We start from the raw sequence: 21,423 nt of genomic DNA, 5'->3' as shown, positions 1-21,423 counted from the left end.
AACGCCTTGCAAGAAATTCCCCACTGGGGAGACCTCCAGGCTGCTGCAGTCCACTTTGAGCACAACCATTTTGCATTTTTGTCTCCCTGAGATGCAACGGGATGGAGAGAGCTAACTTTTCTGAAGACCTCTAAAGAAATTGCTTTAGTCTCCTTAGTTGTATGCCCTGCACATTGAGGAAAGCAAAGCTAGAAGACATGCAACACTAAAGCTCAAACTGCTGACGAGCTGTGCTTTGCACAGCGCAGCTGGAGAGCACTACACTTAATTATGCTACTTTCATTTAACAGTTACTATAATCTGGTTTTGCATGTAAATATATAGCAAGAGACGTAAATATTTAACTTAAAAAAAAAATAAATGGATTTCATGTAACAAAATATGAATTACAGCAAGATTTCTACCTTCCAGTAACAACCACTCCTGATTTTGTACGTACACCATACCTTACAATTAGATCTATAAAAATCTTCATGTTCAAAAAACACGGATTCAGCTTGGCTAACATGATTATATTAAACAAATCAGTCAAAAATTACAGAACTCCAGAAAGCCCCAGCTCTACCCCATTAGTTTTGAGAACTCCTAAAACGCTCAAACATATCAAGTATTAAACTATATAAACCTTGTGACAGTTTTGAAGCCCAAACGCCATACCCTGTTGCACATGTGAACAAGCAGCATGCTTTCCACCCTCTCCTTTAATGAGACAGAAACACAGACTTCATAAACAACTTCCAGTGCTAAGCAACCCTGTGCTTTCACAGCTCATCATGAGCTGAAAACCCCTGAAATGTCTGAATTCTCTAATGGACAGAGCACTAGAGCAGAACACTGCAGACTGAATTCTAGTATTAATTCGACTGCTAACACACGCTCACAAGTTTCGGTACGTTATTTTCGTAGGGAATATGAGAAAAAACATCACCATTTCTTTTATAAAGCACTTTGAGATCTACTGATAAATAAAGTTTAAGACACTAAGTGCACCGTATTATCATACCAATAAAATATCCCAAGTGCCATTATACAGACTGACAGAAGTTATCTTTACAGAAAAGTTGCACCGTGGCTGCAGTTACACAGTATCTGGAACCAGCACGTTATCAACCTGATCGGTTTTGGGGAATTAACTCTTCTGTTACACCTGCGGTAAGTTTATTTGCAGCAAGAAAACAAGGAAACAATTTGCTTTTCCTAGTTTAAAAGCCAGGTCTAGCACACACGACAGCAGCTACACCTCCTCGGGCTCCTCATTTTGCTCTACGCTGTCCAAAAGCCCCAGCCCGCCCAGCTGGGCAGAGGCCAGGCAGCACACCTTCACGTGGTTCGTGAGGTTCTTCTGCGTACCAAAGCCCTTGCCACAAAAGAGACACACAAAGGCCCGCTCATTCGAGTGCACAGACATGAGGTGCCTCTTTAAGTCTGTCTTGTCGCGAAACAGCTTGGCACAGTGAGGACACTGCATCTTCTTACAGTTGAAGTGGATGGTCTTCTCGTGCCGATCCATGTTGGACTTCAGCGTGAAGCTGGCGGGGCACTTGGAGCACTGGAAGCGGGCGAGCTGGCCGGCAGGCACCCCGTCGGCGAGGCCAGGCCAGGCGCAGGCAGCCAAGTCGAAGGGGAAGATCATGGAGAAGGCGTGCTCGTGGATGTGCTCCTTCAGCTTCTCGGCACACTCGAAAACCCTCCTGCAGAAGCCGCAGGTCAGCCTCTTGGCTAGGGCTGAATCTAGGAACAGGCCATCGTTAGCTAAGTCCATGTCTTCAGACCTCAAAAAACACGGATCTAGAACAGAAATGCACACACACAAATCACTGTCTCCTGGCATAAAGTAACGGTAATTAAAAATAAGTATTTTTACTCTCTACTTACCCGTGTCAGAGTTATTAAACTGCCAAAGTGCTAAAAACCCATCGTAAGCGGCCTGCAAACGAAAAGCACACTGAGGTTAAGGCAAGCAGTTACAGGGCATCTTCGTAGCTAATGCTCAGCCTCCCTTCCTATCAGTCCCCTCGTCCCTTGTTTAAGGGGGCTTGGCAACACTATTCACCTTTACCAAGCTTTGTCCAAGCAGCTAAATTAACCGGGCCATATTCTACAAGATTTGGCGTTTAAAGGCAGAAATCAACATGTTTAAGTCTGTAACTGAGTCACTCCTCAGTTTCCAGCGCCCCATAGCATCTGTAGCTCCCACTCAGGCCAGCAGGAGCCCAGGACAGATTTCCAGCAGCTAGGAAAGGAGCAGAAAACCTTCCCCTAGCCCCACACGGCTAATCTTCCTGTCCACACAGCAAAGCCCAGAGAAAACAAACACGTTCTGCTCGCTTCCCTTTACGCAACGCTCCCTGGCATTGCTAATCCACATTATAAATAAAAGCTGACTTTTTTTTTATTATTTTTTTTTTCCCTAACCCATTTGCAATATGCCAGCGTGCAGCAGATGGCAACCCTGTGTGAGGGAGGTCTGCTGCAGCCCGGGGAGGCGGCTGCGAGCCGATCTCACCGACCCGCTGTGCGCTGCTGTGACTGCAAAGGAAAATCTCTGCTCCCCTCACGTGCCTAATGGGACGAAAGGGTCGCTGAAAAACAGGAAAACTAAGGAAAGCTACAGAAAGGTATGGATTTTATGTCAAACTCCAGACTCCTAATAAATACAGTCTGCTGCTAACCTGATCTGGATCATTACAAGAAACCCAAATTCGAAACACCAGGAATGGACAGAGGAGAGCTGGGTGCTTGGCTATTTTTATGCCATCATTAATATTCTTAAACATTCTTTGCTTTAAAAAATAAATAAATAAATACAGTTTTTTGAATGCACATTCTGCTGAGGCAAGGCTGAAAGGGGAAAATGAGGACTACGCCAGCCCTGACCTCACTGGATTTCTAGTTTTAAAATTACCTTATCTTTTTAAAAACCAGCTAATAGATCAAATAAAAGCTATTACGGTCTTCCCAAGTACTCCTAACTGGGGATTATTCAATTACACAGATACCTTTGGGTTTTTTCCCCCACGATCTTACCTGGGTTGAGGCAGGCATCTCTCCTTTTGTCATGGCTTCTGGTGACATGTCACCAGAGCAGCAGATCGCAGGGGGGCTCTGAGTGGCAAGGTGTGATGAAGGCAGCGGGGGAGATGGTGCTTCCACTTTGCCATCACATTCGCCCCTTGAACGATTCAAGTTGGTGCCAGGCCCTGGGGAACACAGGAAACGAATCTCACCCACGTGAACTAGCACCAGCTGGTGGTTTTTTAAAAAGGCCTCGAAAAGGCAGGGAATGAGCACTCGCAGCTTATCTTCTGGCAGTGGGAGGGAATGCAGCAGTACAGTGATGCCAGGCTTTTTTTTTTTTTTTTTTTTTTTTTGTTTAAACCCAGCCTCCCCACCCAAAACGTCTCGTCTGCGTGTGAGATGCATGCGGTGGAGTTATCCCATGGCATGGCCACTAAGGAGTCCGCTGGGAGGCAGGAGCACGGTGGGGCACAAACGTCCAGAGCAATCACATTTCTGGAAGACACTTCTTCGAGAAGCACCACTTCAAACGTATACATTCAAATCTTTACATAACATACACACGACAAACGTTCTGCTACTAAACCTCGAAAATTCAGCTTCAGATCTCAAGATTTGACCTCAGTGTTTTATTTAACACAGTACTGTTCATCCTTGATCTCAAAGTGCTTTACAAAAGATGAAATATGTATATTTATGTATGGCTTTGACTCTATACCTAGCAAGCATGGGAGTTCAAATAGTTGTACAAAGCTACTGAATGCTACCCAACAGTTGTTACATCCTAAAATCCTGCTGTAGTTGCAAGGAAAACATGGTTTGTCTGATGGAAGCAGTCATACCTGCTCACCTATCCTGTAGCAACAGCCAAACAGTGCATAATATCCCCAAAACGACGCTGGCAATCAGTGACAAATCCACAGAGAAATGAAGAGCGTGTGATCACGACCGGCGTACGTTACAAATAATTGAACAGACATTAACAAACACCTCGACTGTACGTTGCAATGATGCATTGAGCAGGTTTGGTGGTTTTTGTTTTTTTTTTTTTGAAAAGCAAGCAAGCTAAATCAGAAGTGAATATTGCACAAAAGTAAGTAAATTCATAAAAAACAAGCAAATTCATATTTGAAGCAAACTGTGCCCTCAAGCCTTTTTATTTCTAATACAAACGAGTACGACTGAATTTTTTATGCACATAAAAACCCACAGTCTTTAATGCAGCTGTGAATAACAAGTCAAAAGTTTATACTTTGCCTGAATACAATACCCTGCGATCAGGGTCCCAACAAAGCGTTCAAGTGAAACTGCACAAAGGTTTCTAAATCTGAACAATCCCAAACCTTTTTTTTTTTTTTTTTTTTTTTTTTTTTTAATTTTAAATCAGCTCTCAAAGGAAATTCTCCTCTAGTGCCACAAGCTGGATGTTTGATTTGCCTTCCTCTGCTTTGATCACAGATTGAAATCTTTCACAACTTAGATAACTCTGCTGAAGTGTGATAACAAGACTTGAAGGTTTTGTTCTGCTGGGGCTCATCTGTTGCTCTTTTAGTTTAAAGGCAGGGGACCAAAGTGCCAAGACCCCATAAAGGGAAGATGGGAGAAAAAATGAGGGGGGAAAAAGTGAATTTATCGTTATTTCCTGCCAGAAACCATCACCAGGAATACATCCCCAGGCCAGCCACAGGATTCCTGCCCAGCCATCCACATTTTTCCCTGGGTCTGGAGATCCCAAACTGAGTCAGATTGTCTCGTCTGTGCTGCAGCTGCACATGAGGACTTCAGGCTGCTTACAGGCGGTGCTGGGCTGTGCTTCCCTCAAAAGCAGTGCCCTGGCATGCAGTGAGGTTAGCCGGGGGGGTATGACTTTATTCGTTCCTTATTAGCACCTTTGGAGTTACCCAGGTCCCTAAGAAACTGCACCCTTCTTAAAGCACGAGTTAATGGATGAGCAATGAAACAGAGCAAGGAGAAACAAACCCAGGCATCCACAACGAGCCACAAACACGTACAACACAGCAAAAAGGTACAAATGTGGTTTTTAAAACAATCATTGATATTTATTTGGTTTCAACTAGACCACAAGAAGAGAACCCCACAAAGGCGACCCGTACTTCGTACACAGGAACGCGAGCAGCACCCGAATTCACATTTTGTTCCACTCTGACCAGAACTGTGAGAAACCTTTTTCCCTTCAAAATTTGCATTCATTAGATTTTAATGAAAAGTATTCTAACTTCTAAACCAGAAATGAAAAGTGCTTTCCTTCAGCCAGCTTTGTGTATGGAGGATGATGCACTGGTTCAGCAGCATTTACATGAATACAGTATTCTCTGGCAGCTGGACAGTGAGCTATTGTGGCAAACAAAGGCAAAGGTTATAATATCTCATTTAAAATTACATCCATTCTCCCCTAAATCTGGGTTTACCGTGTACAAAATCGTCGTGCCAAAGTGAATACCTTTAACTCCCACTTGGGAGAGCTGACCACTGCGTAAAATGTGTTCCTTTAACATCTAGTGCAAGGATAAATTATTGGCTCCGATGAACCGCTAACTAAAAATAAAGTATTAGCTGGGCTGCCCAAAAGAAAAGGGCTCTGTGCACCATGTAATCACTTGGACAACACGCTCCATAGGAATTGCTTCTATAAACAGTTTCAGTTGCAATAGGGTAAACAGGAAAAGCCAAAGTTAGACATATAAAGAAGTGTGCAATGTACTGTTCCCAAAATGTGGAAGAGTTGCTCTTTATGGCAGCCAGACCCAATCCCCCCAAAATCTGAAAGGCTTCTTTTCTTAAATGAGAACACAAGGATGCAAAGTAACCGACTCACTTTCTAATGAGTATTAAAATCCTCGTCCTCTTGATTACACTTGGCAGGAACTTCTGAGAACATTCAACTAAAGCCTCTGAGCCTTGTGTGGATGTGGTGGAACCGCACGCAACAATGCCACCAAAGTCCAGTACCATCAGTGAAATAAACCAGACGTTCTCAGAGGCGAAGGATAACCTTTTGCAGGCAGCCCACAAAAACATGTAAAGATGAGGAAAGCTGAACAACTGACATGGTCTCGTCTGAAAAAAAGCTTCAAAAAGAAGCTATGCAGGTTCGTTAACTAATAATACCCAAGAAGATATCCATGAACATCTGATACTTACTTTTTCCTGCAAAAACTACGTTCTTCAGGTTTCTGACTATAGCATGATGATAAAGTCAATCCTGACCATATGCCACGAGCTTCGTTAATTCTCAAAGCTGCCCAGCCACAGGTTATCTGGCAATCCCATCACCGGGATGGCAGGATACTTTTCTCTTTATTTTTTTAAATCAGTTTGAACCAGTTAACGTTAGAAATGCTGTATTTAAGTTTGAGTGTGTTGCAGCGATGCTCCTCTAAAAGAAGCAAAAAACTCCTCACATCCTGTGCTTCACTTTCCATTAACTGAGTGTTAAGTAATTTCACAGCTCATATATCGTTACAATATATACTGAATTAGGAAAAAAAAAAAAGAACACGAGGTAAAATGAAAACCTTGGGGTATCCTCTATTAACTTTTATAACAGTAGGAACTATGTGGAAGAAAAATTAAAACTTGTAATGTATGCGGTAACTTTGAGATTTACGGCCCCTTTACAATCCTGATGAGCCGTTTCTAAACATGCATAATATACTCTCTGATCTCTCCACTTCAACTAAGTCTTTTCCTCCAGAAAATAGATGTTAAACCTGCTGCTTGAGTCAGTTACTCACGGCATTAGCTCCTAAGAAAACACAGACAGTCTAGAGACAGCAGTTAAGGTCTGAAATACATTTTACATTTTTTAAACTCCAGAGATTTGTCACTTAAAATTCTTGAGATCGGCATGTTTCCTTTTTAAATCAGGCAGGTGAGAACTGCCACACACTGTGCTGGTTTTTGTATTTAAAAAAAGAATCTCGTTCGCTGTGTTCCTGCCCTCCCCATCACCCCCGTTTTTTTGGGTATAACCCAGGACTTAAAATGACTCAATATCCTCAAATTGTGTTTGAAGAAAAATGTGAAAAACACCTAACAAAGCAAGCACCAACCTAGGCTGTGTTTTCAGAGCTCCACATTCTTCTCATCACTTGCTTTGCTGTCATTTTTATGCTGAAAATTCTCATTAAACTTGATGTCCTATTGTATTCAATAATGACCACTTAAAAACAAGCGAGTCATATCAGAACATCTTCTTCAAGTGATTAAAATAAATAGATAGCTGTGATCTGAATAACATAAAAGAAAAAATGCATCCCCTAATTCCCTGCTTCTGTAAAAATTCTCTTAACAAGCCACAGCCACATCGACTTACTGTTGAGAGCTAGGCACAAAGTGAGCAGTTTATCTTTTTGTCTTAAGCAATTCTCTTCCAGAAAGATGAGCTAATTAAAGCTTAGCTGAATGAAATCCGAGTAATAGGAAGAAGCCTGGAAAGCAGGTACCTCAAATATAGACTGGAGGGCACCACCTGAGTCACCGCATCCATCAAACGCTTACCCCGACTTCTAAGTCTCTCCGGCTTTATTTCAGACCCAGTTGGAGTTCTGCCTACACCGTGCCTGTTTGGGAACTCCACTTCTCAGCTGGGTAGGCAATCTGTAGTTTCCAGCCCAAATTTATGGCTGCTTTACACTCATTTGTCTCTAAGCCAAGTGGTCCATCAGCTTTTTAAGGAAAATCTAAAATCCTCCAACCAAGGAGGAGATGATGGATGGAGTGCAGTCCCGTCATCGTTCCACTTTATCATGACAGAGACAAAACCACTGATTTCATCTGTCATGAATCACAGATTCTAACACCCTGCACATAAATCTCGCAGCCGTCCAGTGATCTGTGCTCCTACCCCACCCTGGTGCCAGCTGAGGGCACTCTTCTCCCTTTACGCCAGCCTGCCACGGAGGACCTTTGCTGGATCATTGCAACGAAGGGATTTTCAACACGGCAGCCTAGCTGGAACCTTCTAAATCTGATTTAATTGGAGATCATTCAGTAAGTGAACTACTGTGGGAATAACAAGAATGTTGCACTAGCAATTCCACCCAGACATACAAGCTGCAGAATAAGGTATAAAACCTTTATTTTCTCTCTAAATTTAGACAGATTAAAATAAATAAATAAAAATTCTCCTGTTCAGACACGTAAAGGGAAAAGAGGCTCCAAGACTGACATTATGTCGTACAGTTATTTCCCTTTTTCATGCAACCCAGGTGACCATTACAAGTTCCCTTTTTTGCCATTGAGGAAAATAAAAACGTTATAGATATCTTAGGTGAACTTTCGTTCTATTTAATTGGTCAATTTTCTCAGTGTAAATGAAAATACTCTTTTTCTGCTGAAAATGAACACACAGTACTACAACTCACTGCTTGTTCTATACTCTATCACAGAAGATATCCCCATCTTTTGAGATTACTAAAATGCAGCATTAAGAGCTTCTCTTTCTCAGAGTGCTAGAGAATCCAAGTATTTTACAATAGCAATGAAGAAAATGTGCTGGAAGATAAGCTGTCCACACCGGCTGCTGCAAATCAGCTGCATCTGACATATCACCCACGGAGAAACACTCATTTCCATGCACGAGCGTAAGAAAACAATTTAATAGCTGCCCGTTACCTAGAGATCCTGCCAGAAACAGGAGAAAGATCGCACCATCTACAACATCATAACTGTTTCTATGAACGTTCAGGTTTCCCCCTTTTCAGTTTCAACATTAGTCAGTTTTGGATTCGAAACATTTGTAGCTACAAAGGGACGCAAACACGTGTATTTGGATCGTAACTTCCTTCTGCCAACAAGGAAACCAGGCGTTTGACACCAAGAGCTATGCACACACCACGTGCTTGCCTTCCACAGCTTCAGCACTTCGCATCGAAGTTGGATCAATACCAAAACCACGTTTCCAAATTTCACGGCAAGTGTGACCGAGCAGAACTTAAAACCAGATGCAAATACATTGGCAGTAATAAGACAGCGACCTGCGTTTTCTTCTCACTAACGACCCCACTTAAAGCGTCAGTAAACAAAAAAAAAATAAATAAATACAAAAACACAAACTTACGAGAGAGAGAGTGCGTGCCTTTGGGTAAGTACTCGAACAGCAGCGAGCTGTCCTCTCCCAGCATGTCGGCTTTCAGGGACAGCAAGCTGTTCTTACTCATCAGGGCGGCCCGCAGGTTGGCGACGGTGGCGGCCTGAAGCGCGTCCTCCTTGTCGGGCGTCAGGGGCTGCGCCAGGTAGCTGGCCTCGCCGCCCACCAGCGCCTCGTCCACGTTGCCGTAGGGGTCCGAGCGCTCCACGCGGCTGTCGGAGCTGCTGGGCTCCGTCACGGCCACGTCGGCACCTGCGGGAAGGAAGATGGTGTTAGAGAGGCGTGAATTCCTGAGGTGAGGCACGATGAGAAGTGCGTGCGTGGTGGGTATGGGTTGAAACTGCCAAGAACCAGCTCACGACCCGTTTTCGCCTTTCAGGTGAGAGCACCGCTCTCCCATCTCCTCTTTCAAGAACCCGAAGATGAACGTGGCCACCCACAGGCCCCCATGGCCAGGGGACTTTCAGCCATCCCCATCCCCATAGGTACACCAGCGAGTCGCCCCACACGCCACAGAGGTGCCTGTGGGCCCTGTCCCCATGCCCAGGGGCCCGGTGGCACCCAGCCCTGCTAGCCTCCAAGGTTTTGAAAGGGATAAACAGCCTATAACAGAGGAGTGCTAATTAATATAAATTCCAAGGGGTTGTTTACTTGAAAAATAAACAGTAATCAGTGGTTTCCAGCCTATATCACAGTATAGGTTTTACACAGAAGTGAAGCGATCAACAAAACACAAAGCCACAAAACAGATCAGCCAGCTGCTTTACAAGGGCTAGCTACCAAGGAAATATATAAAAATCACAATGGACTACCAACAAAAACATCATTACTAAACCCAAACACAAAGGTTGTAAGAAGGTAAATCCCTGTAAATGGGGGCATTCGGGTGCTGTCCCCACAGAGCACGGTGATAAGTCCCGTTCCAGCACAGGGCTTACGAGGCAGGAAGACAAGACATCCATTTGCACAGCCTTATTAAAGCACGTTGACGAGGACCCCAGCACAATGCCTTCCTCCTGTAACCCCCAGCAGGGCAGGGACCATCGTTCCCAGCCATGTTCTCCAGGAGGCAGCGCCTCGCTCAAGGAGCCAGCAGCGGCCCCAGCCCCGATCACGTCAGATCCTCCCCAGGTCCTGATTTACTTCACTCTGCTGCCACTCCCTCTCGCTGTTCACTTTTTCCACCTCCTTTAAAAAGCAGAAAGCCTCAAAGCAGACAACGAGGGCACTCTCAATCCTTAGCAGAGCAATCCTGCACTCAGGGCTGGGGGCTCCACACGGAGCGACCCCGCACGCTGCCAGAGGTGCTCTCTCTTTAAAGCAAATTGTTTCCCTCCTCCATCTGCTGCTGTCTGTATAATAGAACAGCGAGATTAACTCCTAGCCAGGCTGAGGAACTCATTGCTTTGATTTTTATTTACATATTTAAGGTTAACTGAGGTGTCATGCCTCAGGTAGCAGGTATATGCATTTTTCCTGGAAGATCACGCAGCTTGTTTTCAAAGCAAACATTTCCGCATAAAGAGAAGTTACAACAACTTGACAGCTGTTACAAGAGACGGTGGAGACACTAAATTCTGCCCCATTAACCCAGTAACTTACCAGCTGGCTTTATCAGCCACCACGATAACGATAACCCCGCTGCTCCCGTGCTCCTCGCCACCCCAAGAGGCAGAAGCCCCTCGGGCCACAAGGGGTGCCTGCCACCACGTCCCTGCTGCCAAGTCACCGGGCAGTAACTCACCTGCCCTTTTCATGGCTCTTTTCAGGCTCCTTTCCCTTTTCATGGCCCATTGCAGACGCTGATTGACAGTCGCCAGAGTCTGCTCCTGCCTGCCGCACATAAACGCTAATTGCTAAAACACACGCAGATTAATTGTAACCACAATGACACATTAAACGCTCCTCAAAAGCCAAGATTAGAGACAGACAGCGAAATAGAGGCTTTAGAGCTTCCAGTATTTATAGCTAATCAAATACACATTAAGGCAAAATAAATATCCACTTAGTCACGTAAGTACTGAAATCCTCGCAGTACACCAAAACCCAAAAACGCACGGAGATCCCCTTCACGGAGCCTCCAAAACCACTTCTCCCTTCTCTCCAGGACACGGCTTCACTTAACGAGATTGAGCCAAAGAACTACACGGATCAGAAGCATCCGTCACTGCCCAGTAATCTAAACTGTTTACTGAAGTTCTTCAGAAGTACGTAAACCAAGCTTTACTAGATGAGCTTCTATTTTGTAACGACTCAAGACAACGGGTCACGGGCATCCTCGGCCGGCTCCTACCCCATGCACTGAAACCCCTCCGGCTGCACGGTTTCGGGAGCCACGAGCAGGAAATCCCGCTCAGTGCAGCAAGTTCAACACGGGATTAGCGCCGCTCCAAAAACTGAGCTCATTAGTCTCTTCAACAATTAATTATTTTGCAGTTATTCTATTACACCGAGGCGATTTTCCAAAACACGGAAGCCTCAGGAAAGCTCGATTAGTTCGTTGATTCGGATGAGCAGTTTGCCTTCAGTTGGGTTTAGAAACAAAACACGGGGCCTGTTTCTTATAGTTTCTGCAAATGATGCATCCCTGGAAGTCTGAAAGCAAAAATTGGCCAGGAAATTTCTTATCTGTACACAGAAGCCCGACACAGAGGAGCGCTGAGAGCCCGACCACCCGCACAGACCACGACAAACCGAGCGGGTGCCTGCTCTGGGAGCGAGGTAGCGACGTGGCTACAGCATGAGAAGGGCAAACCCAGACCAGAAACCCCATTCATCAGCAGGCACGCCGCTGCTAGCATTTGAAAAAGAGAAGATTTTCCGTCAAATAAGCTCAGATCTTGTCACAAATCCAGGCATCAGGAGCCCAAAACAAAGGCAGAAACCTACCGGCTGCAGGGGATCAGCATCAAGGTTGTCACCAGTACGAAATTCAGCCCTAGGCACTTTTTAGCTCAGATTGCACTACTCAAAGATGAAGCAGCACTACACGTGCCTGCCAGCTCCCTGGGAAGGGCTGTAGCAGAAATAAAGGTGATGCAACTTACTGCAGCACCCAAACAAAACATTAACGCAACAAATTGGTTTTCTACATCTGGGAGAAAAGTGACAGCAAAACTGACAGAAAAAAAAAAACATTAAATCTGCTCCAACAACTGAGAAATACATGTGCCACCTCAGAAAGACCAAGGAAAAGCTTCTCCACGTTAAAAGAATAACCCGTTTGAGTACCTTAATTTGATGCACAAATTTTTTTTTTCTTCAAGTCTTCTGCCTGTGTTTACTCACTGCAGCCCTGCTCCACAGCCAGCTCCCCCTCACCACCCGTTTCCTGGCTGTACTTACTGGTTTTACCTTCTCGGCACATCCCCAGCTCCTTCTGCTGTTTCCCAGATTCCCAGTGCTATCCTTCTCTTTCATAATCTGCTTTGCAGTCATCTCTTCTTCCAAGTTTTACTCCTGCTCTCTCATGTACATGGCTGAATATCTTCTGGAAGCCTGCACGTAGAGGTCTAACCCCATTTATCACGTGGAATAGAGGTGTGAATCAAGGCCATACAAGATCACATCTTCTGCTGGACTACATATTCTGTAGGAATATATTCATACATATTCTTCTTTTCATCCCCATCTCCAGGTAAGAGGGGATCCCATGCCTCCTGCTCAGCCTGCTGAGCTCCCAGCCCTCTGGCTGCATGGCACATCGGCCACCCCGCCGCAAATGCAGCGCTCCGTGAGACGAGGCCAGCAGCATTTAGCTTATGGTTTGCAGCCAAAGCCTTCAGCCAGTTTCTCAAAGTTTTCTTTATCACCCTGGCAAACATCAGGAAGCTTTTAGGATGCCTTCCAACCCGTCCTCAGCTCTCCTCGCCGTCAGTGCTTCGTCATGCAGAGCAAACCCTCCATCAGGAGCACGCTGTGAGCTGGAGGTTAGCGCCGTGTGGCACCTGGGGAACACACTGCAGCCCCACAAACCACCCTCCATCCCTCCAACGTCCCCAGACAGCAGCAATCACAGCACCTCCTGCCCATAAAACACACCTTTTACCTGTTCTGCACAGCTCACCCCGCTTGCACAGCTCCGCTACCTGCTTTGGTGGAATTAAACCTTCACCAGCATCGTCCCCCTGCCTTCCCCAACATCAGGAACGCCATCTGCTAAACCCAGCCAGCCCCTGGACGCTTGCGGTTTGTGGACACTTGCCAAAGGTAGGGGTAACAGCGACTATCTGGAGCTAATTAAAGAAACACCGGCTAATCTTACATTCCACTAACTCAGAAAGCACACTTTGCAACCATCAACACTCCGACACCCCCCTGCTCCCCAAAATTACGGCTGTGATTCTTCAGAAGCTGACGCAGTTCGCTCCACAAAGAGGTAGAAAAATCCACCTATATATTTCTTATCGCTGCATTTGGACAACGCAGAGATACCAGACTTTTGCTACCGCTAACAACAAACCAGTTAAGTGATACCTTCCAGCAAGTGCAGCTTAGTATAGCCTCTGAGCTACACGAACCAAACCGTGCACGTGGCTTCTCTGGCCAAGGTCACCGCGTGCAGTGTTCTAAGTCATCTTCTCTTAAAGTGGAATAAAGGTCGGTCAAGGTGAAACAGCACTCAAAAAAAATTTTCCATACAAGAATCTTTTGTACAGAATATTTCAGCTACAATGCAAGTTATCCAGTTCTTTATACTGAGCGTGAATACTGCAAATAACTTTCAACAAGTAGTTTGCGAGGGAGAGAACGCTCTCATTATATAAATTAGGGTGGGAAGATGAAGGGAAGTAAAGACAAGCTCTCATGCACACGTGTCCCACTGTCGGAAGCAGAAAGGCAAGTGTTTGATGTTACGTCTCAAGCGGTGTCAGCAATCAGCAGCAGTCCTGACTGGTGGCTGCGTGACTGCTGTATTCTTATACAGTTCCTTTTTTAAGGATCACAGACTCTGTTAGGTTGGAGGTGACTTCAGGGCTACTTCTGGAGTTACCTGGTTGCTCGTGGCCTTGTACAGTCGAGTTCCAAATATTTGCAAGGGGAGGGACCCCACAACTTCTCTGAGACTTTGCTCCATCATATGACCGCTCCGTGAAGAATTTCCTCCCTTTATCCCGTGAGAATTTCCCTTCCCATAACTCACACCCACACTCACACTTCGTTTCCTTTCACTGTACACATCTGAGTAGGGTCTGGCTCTGGAAAACCCCCCCATCCCCACCTAAACCAAACCTCATACACAGCACCCTCTAGCCCATCCCGATGGCCTCTGCTGGGCTTGCTCAAACCCAAAGCCCTTGCACTGGAGATCACCACGCCGGGTCTCGTACTCCAGCCGTGCTCTCACTTCCCTTAAACAGGGGAGCTGCTCAGGGCCTCCAACACATTACTTGTACAACTTTCAGTACAGTGGAAAACTGAACTTTTTTGTATACAACAAGACAAGGAGAAAGGGCAGAGGGATGCGAGGGAAGAGGTGCCAGCACTACCAACATCTGCTCCTACCCCAAACGCTCGCTCATTCCTGCAGCCCCCCACAACCCCCTCGGTTGTGTCCAACTGTTTGCGTAGTTGTGAAGTGAAATTGAGACAGGAACTAAGATATGTTAAAAATAAACTAGGTTATTAAAAAAAAGTTTATTTTTAAACCCAGATCAGTTCCCCAATCTGATTCACTGCAGGGTTGCACAAACATTGCCACCGGAACAACTGAACAGAGCGTGGGGGTGGAAATCAAGGCCAGGGGAAAGTGGGAGCCACTTCAACCACGATTTTCTTTCAAGGACACTGCCCAATTCTGACCTGAACCAAACTGTTTTGGATGGAACAGGTAAAATCAAAGACAGTTTTTGAGGTTCTTTTACGTATTTGTGCGGAGTACCCACTCAGATCTCCCTGACAGTGGATTTCACCTAAAACTTCACATATCATGTTTCTAAGTTTATAGAAGAAAGATTCAGCTAGATGTCCTTACGTGTAAAAGGCTTAAAGCAAACTCACGAGAAGGAAAAGCTTTCATTTCCTAGTGTTTTCTATGTCAGTTAAGAAAGAAGGGGTACCCAGGTTGATAGACAAAATGACTTATTTTACCAGCTGCCAAAAACATCCCTGAAGTTTGTCTTTTAGATCCCCCCTGTTTCTACGAAAAAGGGTTTCAAAACTTCGTATTTGTCAAACAAACCCCAGCATTCTCACATACTGGAATATTTACACAGAGAAGCGAAGCCATGAACTACAGTGGTTTTGATTAGCAACGTTTTACTGACATAATAGTATGCACATGGATATAATCCGCAGCACATTCAAAATAAGTTCCAAACCCCAAATCCAGGAGACTGTAGATGTTTAGCCACGACATACACGACCATTACAAACCGCCTTTAGCTTAACAACAGACACCTGAAGTAGATCCTCGTGGAGCTGAAAATTAAATCTGCTTCAGGCTGCGCTCCCTCACCTTCATCTTCCTCCAGCTTCGTGCTCTCCTTCAGCTCCTCGACCGTGATACAAACCAGAGCTGGGATGCTGTCCTGTGCTGTTGGATTTGAGGCACTGAGGAGCACCTCCTGTATAAAGCAGCAAGTTTCAGGTGCTGGTAGCTGCTTCTGGAAGACCTGGGGGGAAACTGCAGCCCTGGGACCCCTGCAGGTGAATCTTAACCTCTAGGTCTTAGCCTATAACCAGCAGGGATTCACCATGCATCAATAGCAACAGAAACTTCCCTCAATGCTTCTAGAATAGACATTCTAACAAAATATTTTAATTCTACACAGGTACAACCTGCTTTGATACTGATATTTCCACACCGGTATGCTGGAAGCAGAAGCACACCTGGATCTTTGTTTTCCTCAGAACAACAGGCAGCGTACAAAGGTCGACTGGAAAATTCCCTCTACTCCTCCAGGTATCTGATTTTTTTTTTAATTTTTATTTTTTCCTACAATATTCACTTTTACTTATTACCCACTCAAATTCTGAAGACTATTTTTTTTCCCCTGTGGGCTGTGTCAACAAAAGGAGCTCCTGGCCCCGAACGCCGCTGCTTGGTGTCACTGTCACCGCCTGCAGGTGACCTCGACTCAACTGTCTGTAGGGCCACGAGGTCAGCCTGGCCACTGCACTGACCGAAGCACCTAGACACAACAGAGCACCCACCTCCAAAGATGACAGAAATGGTTAAATTGGATGAGTTACTTCTTTTTGAAGTTATTGGATTGAAGTGGTCTGAGCAGGAGAGAATGGCCAGCACAGAAATATCTGAAACTACTGTTGTTTCCCCAAAATATGCAGAGAATCGTGCACTAACTTCACACAGGCTATCACTTCAAAAATACTACGCCTGACTGTAAGCTTAACCTCTTTTTTTCAAGAGTCAGAACTTAGTACAAGATCTGATACTATTTTCTGTTGCTCTTCAGTACGGAGAAGTAGTGAAGCGCAGGCTGACAGCACAGACATGAAGAGACACAAGCACAGCAGTCAAGTACCACATTCAGCATGAATGCTAGTACCCATGAAACGTCAAAAAAAGTAAAATCTGAGACCAATGCAGCAAAGTAAGTTTTCATTTCATTCTGACGCTGCATCCAAACAGCGAATCCCCACCGTGTGTGAACGCAAAAGCAGCACTTCAAATGCCAAAGTCCTGAACAGAGATGATCACAAAGAGCTAAAATTCTGAAAGCTTCACTTCTTACCACTTCCAATTTCAGTAAAGAAACGAGAGTAAAATAAGTAAATATATAAATGAATAAATGTATTTATTTTTGGATATGAAATATCTGTGAAGCTGAGCCTACGTTAGCCCTGGCACAAGGCACAAAACACAGGGAGAAGGGCACTGCAGAGAGGGAAGTGCCTCTGATCTCCAGGGTTAAGCAGATTAGCAGAGCTGGGGCTGTTACCATAGGGAGGAGGAAGAGGAGGAGGAGGAGGAGGGCGGCTCTGGAGCCTGGGGAACGCAGGGCGGGGAAAGGAAACGGACACAGAGCTTTGAGCTAAAGCTGGGTTAGGGTGGAACCATTTTAAAGCCAGGGTGTAGCCACGGCTAAGTGTCTGGGTTTAAAAGCAATGATTTTCATTTCCAGCCTTCAAAATAACCCGACCTCACCCTTTAATAACGGGAACTCAGAATAGTTATTCCTGCAAGGACCGCATCCTAATAATTTCGTTAGCCTCTTGCTGCGGTGATGGGCAGGACCCGAATTCTTCACCGAGCACCCTCCACGACCCTTGTGCAAAACCCAGCAGACGGACACAGAGGTTTGGTTGCTTTGTTTTTGTTGTTTTTTGTTTTTTGTTTTTTTGTTTTTGCATTTTGCTGCAAGCAGCAGCTGCTTCCAGAAGGCAAACTGCTGGCTTTCCGTGCCGGCAGACAGCACCGAGGACAGTCTGGAAAGCTGGGCAGCTCCAGCAGCCAGCGGAATGCAGAACAGGGGCTAAGCTGATTTCGGCACTGAGAAAGAATTCTGGGGGTGGCATTAGGGCAGAAATCCCCAATCCCTGCAGGCCTGGCACCACCGACTGCCATGGCATACAGCATGGAATTGCTTCGTGATTAAGAACATCATTAAACCCCTCTCAACAGTAGAATATCTTGCACTGTAACTACAACTTCTCGTAAAGCAGGTGGAAAAATGCACTAAGTGACTTTGTTTTCCAAGGTGGCGAGCTATTTGGGATTTACTCATGCTTATCCTCAAAAATACTCAACGCTTCTACAATAATCTGAACATTTGGATTCAAAACACCTGCCCTAATTAAAAGGTGATCTTTCCAAAACTGAGCACCAAACAATGAACTAACAGCAGGAAGCTATTAAAGTTCAAGCCCATTTTTAAACACCAGACATTAATTTGACAACTAAATCATCAACCACCCTAGTTTTCATTCATTGCTGTAACAATATATTTGCTTTTGTCCCCCCCCAAAAAAAAATCTACAACTCGCCAATAAAATCTGGTTTTAGGTAAGATCTAAAGGATCTTAAGAAACACCAAGGACGTGAGCAGGGCGTTGCTTTCTAATGTCAGTATGCGAAAGTGGAGAATGCCTGGACAGGAGGGAGCTCAGTTAAGTAAGGTTTATCCATCTCCAGGAGGAACAGGAGGGTTGGAAATAAATTCATGCACTGTGCCTCAGTGCTCAGCAGGTATTCCCAACACAGACATGTTCTCATCGAATCCTGCTCCCTCGTCACTTCAGCCTCTCTCAGGTGCTCCCACGGATGTTCGCTGGGTTGTCCCTTACTGCACCAAATGCAAGTTTTTCCTTCTCAGAATTTGTTCTCCATCCTGTGGTCCCTCTTCCCGCTCCTTATTCCTTCTTCTCATACAACTGCTGCCGCTCCTTCCCCTTCTGTATCTCCGGTCTGTGTCAGCACCCACCTTCGTGCCAAAGAGCTCTGTCCCAGACTGCAAAGCCCCAGCCCTCCTGAATTCATTCATGCTACATTTTCCTTATGCCTTCATTAACATTCAGTACTAGCCTGCGCATCCTCTTTCTTCCTCTTTTTAATACCAGCTCTTGAGGACAGCAATTTGATTGTTTATAAAGTAACACGTAAAGCCACAACGATTCCGTTTTTGCAAAACGCAAATCTTGAGTTCCTTAAACATCCAAATCCTGAACACAAACACTACGTTCAGTTTTTTTCCCCCTTTCTCAATATTTAAGACCTTTATTCCACCACATGGACCAAAACGCTTGCCAAATACCACAATAAAAACAATGCAATTTCCACTGTTTGAAAAATAAATAAATAAAAAAGCAAGGAAACGAGGAGACTGGGGTTAAGAAATGGATTTGCAGCAACTTAAGTTTCCTGAGCAGCATCTATTGAAACCAGATTTCACTGTGCAGTAGCTGCATCTACAGAAACCACCAAACAGCTGACGATTCCCCAAACGCTGGGCTGGCTGCATCTGCTGGCTATACGGCTACGTACACATGGCTTGTCTCACTTTTGGCACTCATCACAAAGCCGTTTGCACGCTCCAGTCACCACTGTCCTCTTCTCAAGAGGTCTGCCCTTCTCTCTCTCTAGGAAGAGGCATGCAAACACGCGTACCGCACACCAGCCCACAACCAACACCCCGGCTCAAGAAAGTGATTTGGTGCTGGTTTTGTGTTTGTTTGTCTTTTTAAGAAGTGTTTGGATCACGAAAAGAATGTGATAAATACACAGATGCTTACAACGCACACAAACCTGTAGCCAGGACTCGAAGTGTGGCGTCATTCTGAATACAGCAAAAGCAAAAATAATTACCCAGTTCTGCTTCGGCTGTCATCACTGCCCCATTAGCATGTCTACACATTTTTGGCAGGCAAGCAGCTTCCTGCCTTGATTGAGTATCCCCTGATGTCCTAAAGCAATCGAAGGAATTCCTGGTCCTCGCTGCAGCAGACACCTTCCGCTGACGTTGACAAAAATCTGTGGTTTCTCTCTGAAGATGATGCGACAAGATGAGGATTTGAAGATTTGCACGGAAAAGATTTGAAGATTTGCACCCAGAAGCTTGCTGAGAAAAAGATTTTTTTTTTTTGCAAGCATAAATAATTCCATAGGAGACCCCCCTACGCATCCAGACAGGCGCTGAGGCCTCACCTGCACCGAGTTGGCTGAGCTGACCTCTCTCCTCTCTCCGAAGCCTCCCGAAATGTTTCTGATCTACACGATCCGACCGCTCAGCATCTGGGCTCGCCAACAGCTCCCGCAATCGTAACTCACTCCCAAGGAACCAAGAGAGGAAAAAGGGATGGGAAAAAGCTTACGACACCAGCTGTCTCCAATCTGCGCGGGGAGCCAGTAGCACGACTCGTGGCGCTGCAATCAGGTTGCGTCATCCAAAAACACGCCCAAAATTCTCCTCGCCACGAGGGAGGAAACCTGTGCAAATCGGAGGATTTTGAAGGGAAATATTGAAGTACCTTGGAGCTCCACAAGGGAGGACACAGCGCAGTCCTGTCCGTCCTTCCCGTGAGGATTGTAACGTAAATCCTGAAGCTCCTCTTGCAGAAGACAACAATTTCACTACGTGTCACCAAAATGAAGCCGAAAGATCCTGAGCTATAATGTCTTTATAAATGACTGTTCTGTTTTGAAAATAATTGGCTTCATTTCACAGTCAATTGGCATCCAAAAAAAAAAAAGAGATTGCTTGCAGCTTTCGGGTGCAAACACTCTGAAGATGTGTGGGAGTATTTCCTTAGAAATAAATTCCTGAATCATAACTACTATGCTTGAACTAACGCATTAATAAAACCATCAATAAATTCTTCAAAAGCCCCCACCCCCAAGTGACACGGTTCTCCATTATATGGAGAAGCAAAACCAGCAATGTTTTGCTAGCGTAACAGCTCTTCTAGAGAGGATAACCACCCTTGTTGGTGAGAGCCTTTATAATATCATCCCATCCTGCAGGGAAGGCCCTCAAAATGTACAGTCCTGTACGAGCTTCGTCCACAAGTGTTAGCTGAGCAGCAACCCAAGGAAAATGAAGGTGCTCAAGACATGCGACTACTTCAGAATTTCATTAAAACCTCTGGTATTGCAACCAACAAACAGCAATGTTTCTCTAGAAACTCCACGAAGTTCCAGAAAAAAAAAAAGGTTAGAATAAAATGCAGACCTGTTATTTTCGCAAGTCTGCGGAGGAAATTCTTCTTGGCTCAGTTATGAAGAAGCGTATTATTTATAAAAGCCCATCCTTGCGTTTACTTTGGAGAACTGCTGTTCCAAGTTAATGTGGCTTGGCGAGGAAGACATACATCTGAATGTTTCATATAAGGAATGACAGAGCGACATCCTGAACAACCCAAACAGGATGAGAAAGAGAAACCCTCATGTGTTCCGTGACTCAACGGAGAACCCAAATTAATGAATTGGCAGCAGCGTGAAAAGAGGGCCCTCATCAAGCTGGGAGCCCGACTGACACCACCCTGCAGAAACAGAGAGCTTAATCCCATCCTCCATCTAGCATCCTGACTTAGTGGGGATCCTTTTGCAGATCTTGTTGGATCGTTCTGCCTTGGAGAAGGAAGATACGCTCTTTGTGACAGACATCAGGAATCTTGCTTCGGTAGCTCCTTCCACGATGCTAGATTACCATTCACAGGATTACTCCAGACACTCCTTTTTGTGTTAATCTGTAGCGTAATCAAATTCAAAGCCTTTAAGCATCATCCCACCAGCAACTGGGAGAGAATCAACTGATTTGAAAAGAATTTTACTGTCCTTTTAGTTAAAAAAGAAAATCTACGCCTGTTTTAGGCCCCACTATATCATGTCACAC

At 45.1% G+C, this 21,423-nt stretch overlaps 1 protein-coding gene across 3 annotated transcripts in view; it reads right to left on the bottom strand.

Annotated features, from left to right (window-relative positions):
- The window catches only part of ZBTB46 (zinc finger and BTB domain containing 46), a 58,359-nt gene that overhangs the window by 16,291 nt on the left and 20,645 nt on the right, over positions 1-21,423 (bottom strand). For 2 of the 3 annotated variants that reach the window (XM_084296694.1, XM_084296695.1), the window contains exons 5-8: positions 9,101-9,382; positions 3,028-3,200; positions 1,876-1,927; positions 1,477-1,788 (exon numbers count right to left, since the gene is read on the bottom strand). In XM_084296694.1, the coding sequence (XP_084152820.1) occupies positions 1,477-1,788; positions 1,876-1,927; positions 3,028-3,200; positions 9,101-9,382 (819 nt within the window). The remainder of the gene's footprint in view (positions 1-1,476; positions 1,789-1,875; positions 1,928-3,027; positions 3,201-9,100; positions 9,383-21,423) is intronic. The other variant, XM_084296696.1, reaches the window with a different exon arrangement.

The sequence above is a fragment of the Netta rufina genome (assembly GCF_964035555.1).
Source record: "Netta rufina genome assembly, chromosome: 16".
Classification (NCBI taxonomy): domain Eukaryota; kingdom Metazoa; phylum Chordata; class Aves; order Anseriformes; family Anatidae; genus Netta; species Netta rufina.
This window is presented reverse-complemented; position numbering and strand designations above follow the sequence as displayed.